The sequence below is a fragment of the Charadrius vociferus genome, unplaced genomic scaffold (genome assembly GCF_000708025.1).
Source record: "Charadrius vociferus isolate BGI_N301 unplaced genomic scaffold, ASM70802v2 scaffold132, whole genome shotgun sequence".
In the NCBI taxonomy this organism is placed as follows: domain Eukaryota; kingdom Metazoa; phylum Chordata; class Aves; order Charadriiformes; family Charadriidae; genus Charadrius; species Charadrius vociferus.
The window spans coordinates 546,988-554,076 of record NW_009647028.1 but is presented as its reverse complement, the minus strand read 5'-3'; the positions used below and the strand labels follow the sequence as shown (position 1 = coordinate 554,076).

The 7,089-nt window shown below is 48.4% G+C and overlaps 1 protein-coding gene across 3 annotated transcripts in view; it reads left to right on the top strand.

Annotated features, from left to right (window-relative positions):
* Positions 1-354: 354 nt before the first annotated feature.
* The window catches only part of PKM (pyruvate kinase, muscle), a 15,709-nt gene continuing 8,974 nt past the window's right edge, over positions 355-7,089 (top strand). For 2 of the 3 annotated variants that reach the window (XM_009895551.1, XM_009895552.1), the window contains exons 1-7: positions 355-450; positions 663-832; positions 1,201-1,292; positions 4,258-4,389; positions 4,623-4,809; positions 5,640-5,910; positions 6,571-6,721. In XM_009895551.1, coding sequence (XP_009893853.1) covers positions 410-450; positions 663-832; positions 1,201-1,292; positions 4,258-4,389; positions 4,623-4,809; positions 5,640-5,910; positions 6,571-6,721 — 1,044 coding nt within the window. In that variant the 5' untranslated portion in view covers positions 355-409. Of the gene's footprint in view, positions 451-662; positions 833-1,200; positions 1,293-4,257; positions 4,390-4,622; positions 4,810-5,639; positions 5,911-6,570; positions 6,722-7,089 lie in introns of those variants that run through there. The other variant, XM_009895553.1, reaches the window with a different exon arrangement.

Here is a 7,089-nt window from a genome sequence, read left to right as displayed (position 1 = left end):
CTTGTGGTGGTTTTCTGCAGCCCTGGGTGAGGGGCAGTGCAGGGGATGGGGGGAGACACACAAAGGTCCTTGGTTTGCAGAGAGACCTTGCAGTCTTTTACATGTTCTCTGCCAAGGTGTTGTGTTTAATCAACTCAAGCCTCCTTGCTTGGACAGGCTTAAAGGATGGGTTTTAAGCTTAGGCAGACTTTGCTGTGATTAGGTGTTTCTCGGCAGACGATTGCCTGCATAAGAGTGTATCTCCAGTCACGCTAGCGTCGAGCTGCCCCGGTCCCCAGTTGCGATGGGAAATGCAGTCGAGGCCTTGAGGACAAATGACTCGAGAGATGGGAGGGAGGAGGCAGAATCTGCCTATGCATTCAAGTGCTTGAATTTTGTTACGTTGTGTAGCTCCAAGGGAAGACTGGCAATGAAGAGAAGCTATGAAGGGAACATCTGCATAGAAGGCAGGTGAGCTTTGGGTGGTCTATGTGGGGGATGACATGGAAATAGAAGTGTGTCTTGCCTGTATCTTAAGACTCTCAAGTAGGAACATAAAGATAGTTTGACCCATAGCAGCTTTCTTGTCACTTCCATATTCATCACGTGGGTGTGTTGGTGTCTCTGCCCGATGAGCAAGTCTAGGTGATTTCTAAACCTGGCACCATTTCTGTCTCTTCTAGACACAGGATTCCAGCAACGATGTCGAAGCACCACGATGCCGGGACGGCTTTCATCCAGACCCAGCAGCTGCACGCTGCCATGGCGGACACCTTCCTGGAGCACATGTGCCGCTTGGACATCGACTCGGAGCCAACCATTGCGAGAAACACCGGCATCATCTGCACCATTGGTAAGCGATTCCTAGATAGGAGAGAATTGCAGCTGTGAAACTTGTTAGGGAAATTGTGGGAAGGCTTCGGCTTTCATCCCTCGCCAGGGCTGAACTTGTGCGTTGAAAGAACATGACTTTCCCATGTCTGCCTAACCCATGTTATTGCTAGGAGTGAATCCAGTAGCTGGGGAAATTGGAACTAGTCAGTCTGCTGCGCTCCCCAAGGCAAGTTAAAACAGTCTTTGCTGCTGTAGAGATGAGCTGCTTCAGCGCTGAGCAAGTCTGTGTCCATTATACCTTTTCTCTTCCACATGAAACAGCCTGACGTGTGTGGGTTATCTCATTATTTTTACAAAGTTAATGTTCAAACTGTTTCCTCCTTCTAGGCCCAGCCTCCCGCTCGGTGGAGAAGCTGAAGGAAATGATTAAATCTGGAATGAATGTTGCCCGCCTCAACTTCTCTCATGGCACCCACGAGGTAAGGGTGAGGTCTGAGCTGATATGGCCCTGACCGGGCTGTTTGTATGTCTGCTCACCCTCTCTCTCACGGAAGAGGGAAATCCAGCTTCGTCCAGACCAGCCTTGGTGTGGGAAGGCCAAACTGAGCTCTGCTTTTGGAGAAAGCATGCTGGTTGTACATATTGAGCCTGTGTAATTGCTGATAACACTTCAGTGCACTTTCTGAGCTCTTTTAAAAGCTGTTCCGGTTGGTTCCACACCCTTCTCTGTACCAGGGGGCCAAGTAACTGATATTTGACACTGGTGTGCCAGCTGCTTGCCATGAAATCCTCCAGCTCTTCCTCACGTCTCGCTGTTAGCGGTACAAAGCTGCTGCTTCTCAGTTAATAGCAGAAGCCAAGAACGTTTGTTCCTGATTTGCTGTACACCTCTGAGGGAGTACAAGCTATCAGTTGTCCATCTCGCTTCTCGTTTTGTTGCTGGGGGTTTTGCAAGCAGGCGATCAATGAATAACCCCGTCTCAAAAGAAAGCTGTTAGTGATTTGAAGTAATTACTGTGCAGAGTCGAAACAATCGGGACTCCTGGGTTTGCTCGGCTAACCAGCTGCTCCGGTTGTGTTCCTGGCAGTGAGGTTAGCACCACGGTACTTGGGAGGTGGTGCTGTGAGCTTATAAGAATAAGGTCAAAAGAAATCAACACTCGTGGTGGACAAGCCCTTATTGATATAAATAGATGAGATCCTCAGCGATACTGGAGGAGCCGAGGATCCCATTCCAGGTTGCCTAGAATGCCACCCTGAGCCTCCTCACTGAGTTTTTTTTTTTTTCACCCTGGCTGCCCTCCAGCTTTCAAAATGTCAGCCGGTAGCCAGTAGCAGCTGTAGGTGGCTTTACTTACTGAACCGTGAGCCTCGCGGTGCGTAACAGCTTGGCCTCTCACCCTCATGGCCTTTAAAGGCCACAGGGCACTGTCAAAATCGGAAGGTCTGGTGCTTAACTGTGGAGAACCGTCAGACCTTGACTAAACGTGTAGGGTTAGTGTTGGTGTGCAGGCTGCGGTTAGCAAAATCTGCCTGAAGAATAGCGTGGAATAAGCGTGTCTCTCAGCAATCAGATGCTGCTGCTGGGCGGCTCGCTGGTGGCCAGGCTGAAACTGGTAATTTTCACACTATTACTTAGCAGCAGAGCTGCTGCTGTGGTTTGTGTACTCGTTAGCTGAGGTTGAGGACCGGGACTGTGGCTTTCTGGTCTGGGTAAGGTCTAATTGCACATTTCATGCAGATGAGGTTAGATGACAGCAGAGACTGGTCTTGATGCCGTCTCCTGTTGAGTGTGACCATCAGCCATAGCCAGTCTTAAGTCTGAGTCCCCTCCTGCTTCCTCCAAAATACTCCAATTTCCAGTGAAGCTCTGAGGGGTTTTCATCTGTCATGAACGCTGTGGTTCTTGTGTCCACCCTAAAGCATTCAGCAGGGCTTCAACTTTAACAGAGGTGCTCTAGCAGCTGGCTGCAACCCTTTTATAAAGAAAGAAGATTGCTTTTACTTCCAGCTCTGCCTGCGTTCCTGTTCTGCATATATAACTCTTCAGGAAGTCAGACTCCCTAGGAGCCAGTGTCAAACTAAAAAGGAAAAATCCCAGGTGACTGACACCAGATATGCATAATAGCACCATTCAGGCACGTTTCCTGTGCTGCACCCATTTAGACTCTGGTGCATGGAAGGTTCAGGGCTTTCTCAGTCTCAACTTGCACACTCAATTAGTAAACTTAATTTTTTCCTGCTCTGTTGTGGTGTATCTCTGGCTGAGGGCTGTGTATATGAACTTTAGCACGCCTTTTTCCGGCCCCACCTTCCTGGCGCTGGATTATTGTCCCCGCGACACTGAAGTTGGTGTGCTGGGCTCGTGTCGAGGCGGATGGGTGGTGTGGGGTGAGCTGGGTGTTTCCAGGTGAGTCAGGTCAAATGCCGTCAGTCTGTGGCACAGAGAGGGGAAAGGGTATTTCTTATCTGCAAAAGTCTGTCAAGTGTTACACAACTTCCAGTCAAGGTTATCTCTTAATGTTGTTTAAGCAAGTAAAGTAAACTGATCTGCTGGTCATATGAAGCTCGTTTAGGTAGTTGGGATGGGAATTTCCCCGCAGAACTCTGTCCTGAAACTGGCAGCATTAGCGAAATGCTCTTGCACACATGGAAGTTCGTAAGCTGGGTGCGTAGTGCTGCAGTCTTGAACTTCTGGCTGTGATTGCTTTGGCTCTCAAAATAAAGAGTAAATACTCAAATGGATAACGTGCTCTTAGCAAATATTTTATCTTTAGAGGAAAATTAAGCCAAAGACTTCTAAAAAAAGCTTGTCCATCTGTGCTCACCTGTGGGACTGATAAGAGTGGTCAGGCTGGAAGTCTTGTGGGAGTCTGCTGTGCAGAGAACAGCATCTTCCCTTCCACGCTCTGAAGGGAGGAGGAGAACAGCGATGCATGGCAGTCACTTAGCTGTGACATTCTGCTGTCATTCAGGAGACTTTCCACGCTCATAATCGTCCAGCTGCCAGCGCTGCCCATGTTCTGCTGTGCTGAACAGGCAGATCTTCAGCAAAGCTTTCAGAAACATTCTTCCTACAGGCCTGTTGATCGGTAGGCCATCTTCAAAGGGCAAGATGTTGCTGATGGAAAATCACTTCAGCCAAGCGTCTGGGCTGTCTCCTCGAGTTGTCCTTCTAGGCTTCGAACTGGGGGCACTGAAGGCATAGCCAGATATCTGCTGGGCTCCGCTTTCATGCAGGGAAGGCCCTTGTATCCTCACACTTTGCTTTTCTGGAAGCTCCGTCTGAATTGAATTCTCAAGTTAGAACTGAAAGTGAGCATAATGTGAGAGCAGAGCTGTCAGCTTGGGCAGCGTTTCGGGTGCATAGTGGTGTTTTTCATAGGCAGTGGAGTAGAAATGGGCTGAATGTTTCTAACTTTTTTTTTTTTTTTCCCTTGTCAGTATCATGAGGGCACAATCAAGAACGTGCGAGAAGCTACAGAGAGCTTTGCCTCTGATCCCATCACCTACAGACCTGTGGCTATTGCACTGGATACCAAGGGACCTGAAATCAGAACTGGACTCATTAAGGGAGTAAGTCACTCTTCCTTTTTTTTTTTTTTTTTCTTTTCCCTTTTCCTCCCACTTCTTTCACCGCATGAGACTAGATATGTTGTTATGCCTGTGGCCTTTTCCAAACAAAAAATGTCTCTAGGAAATGAGGTAACAAACCAACTACCAAAAGTTTTGATGAACTGCTGCAGGCCGGGAGGTGGTTGTGTGCTGGTTTTTATTGGTTTTGTTGAAACGCCTGTTTTGACACACAGAGCGGCACAGCAGAAGTGGAGCTGAAGAAGGGTGCACCGCTCAAAGTGACCCTGGATGATGCCTTCATGGAGAACTGCGATGAGAACGTGCTGTGGGTGGACTACAAGAATCTCACCAAGGTTGTAGAAGTTGGCAGCAAAATCTATGTGGATGACGGTCTGATTTCCTTGCTGGTTAAGGAGAAAGGTATGCAACAACCGTTCCAGCTATGATTATTTGGTTTTTTTTTTTCCTCAGAACATATTTGAGCTTTCCCTCCAGTAACTGTTTTTTAGCTTGCAGTTGTGTATTAAAGAAAGGAGTGGCTGGTTTTTAGTGCTGTAGTGAGACTTTAAGCAAAACTTTCTCTACTTTAAGTGTAGCAAGTTTCCAGAAAACTAACTTCAACTGGGTTTCACTAGACTGTCATCTAAAACCCCTCTTCAAAGTTGAATGTGTGGTAGGAACATACCAGTGCTTGTGATCAAAGCCTGTTCAGCTAGGCTAATTCATACTTTTAATGCAGGATTTAACTAGTTTTACAGCATAGTCTCCAAGTTTTGTGGTTAGAGACAGAACTAGCTTTAACTGGTAATGCAGGGGCAAGGTTAGTTCCACAATACTTCTTTATAGTGCTGCCTAAACTCTGCTAGCCTCAAGGTATCGCCTCTAATCCCAGAGTGCGTAGGGAGATGGAGGTGAGGTGTTTGGGGTGCTCAGTTTGGTCTGACAGGGCTCCTGTGTGCAGAAGTGCACCTTGGTAGCTTTTTTGGGGGGAGGCAGTCCCAATCTTCTGCATGGAACAAATGCTGTCTTCTCCAAGGACGGTGTAGATGTGGTTTTAAACTGGTCTGTTGTGTTCCCGTGGGTAAATTGCAAGTTTGCGTGTTGCATAAATCTGCTGAAGATAGAAGCGATGTGCTTTTATCATGTGTGGTCGCTGTTGGCACTGCTGTTCTCAGGCAGGGAGGTGGTGTGGGAGCTGGCAGCGGGGAGCTTTCTGGTAAACACTGACCGTGGGAACGCATCTGTTTCAGGCAAGGACTATGTCATGACGGAGATCGAGAACGGTGGCATGCTCGGCAGCAAGAAGGGAGTGAACCTGCCTGGCGCTGCAGTCGACCTGCCTGCGGTCTCTGAAAAGGACATTCAGGACCTAAAATTCGGTGTGGAGCAGAACGTGGATATGGTGTTTGCTTCCTTCATCCGCAAAGCTGCTGATGTCCATGCCGTCAGGAAGGTGCTAGGGGAAAAGGGAAAGAACATCAAGATCATCAGCAAGATTGAGAACCATGAGGGTGTGCGCAGGTGAGCTTTGTGCAGGTGACACTTCAGGTTTGTCACCCTGTATCGACGGAAGAACACAACCCCTTTGCGTTGCGGTCGGGACTCCTGGTCTGTGGCTCGCCAGCGGTTGGCAAAGTTACTAGTCCGAGTTACAGGGTGGTAGCGCAAGCTGTCAGTTAATGCCATGTGCGTGGGATTTGATGTAGCTGCGGCGTGAGCAGTGGGTTGTATAACTGTCACATGCCCTGAGCTCATGGGGACAGTGTCACAGTCTCTCTGCATCCCTGAAAAATCTGCGATAGTCTTTGGAGTCAAGTGTGAGTTCAGACTTACCAAACCTGCTGTTCTGGATGCAAATTAGTGAGCAAATGCACAGGAATCATCAAGTCTGTGACAAACTATCAGACTAAAACATCTCAAATCAGTTCATGCTCCTCTCAGTCTTTGTATGGCTTTAGAAAGCTCTGTATAGCTCTATGTGCTATGACTTGGTCTTGTTTTTCTTCCTCTTACCTTGGCATTACAGGAGACCAGAATGGCACATGGAAGGGCTGTGTACCAGCAGCATAGCTGCGCATTGTGCTCCAGAGCGATGCCCCTTTCCGGAGGGGGAGGACAGAACAGATGGGAGGGTGCTTTGTGGAACAAATGGAGTAGCAAACCTTTTTCTCTTGCTGTCAGGTTTGATGAGATCATGGAGGCCAGCGATGGCATTATGGTGGCCCGTGGTGACCTGGGAATTGAGATCCCTGCTGAAAAAGTCTTCCTTGCGCAGAAAATGATGATCGGGCGTTGCAACAGGGCTGGAAAACCCATCATCTGTGCCACTCAGGTACTTGAAACTCAATGCTGGCTCGTAACTGCCGGAGTCTGGCAGGCTGCGAACGTCAGTAACTCTCCCAGCATGCTGCAGCGGGGTGGGCTGAGGAATCGTCCTTGATGGCATTTGCTCGAGGGTGAGGCACCAAGAGCAAAGAGGTGGTGTTGGCAGCTGAATAGCTCATCTTTAAGCACTTTAACGATGTGTTTGGGATCTTCTCCAGTAAGGTTACATACAGGACCTCTTGAGGGTTACATACAGGACCTGTTGTGTGGCTGCTGAAGGTTTTGCCTCTCAAAACCTTATACAATACGAGCCTTTTAGGCTGACTAAACAAATTCGGGGGGGGGGGGGGAAAAACACGCTCTGCCTTGGATTTT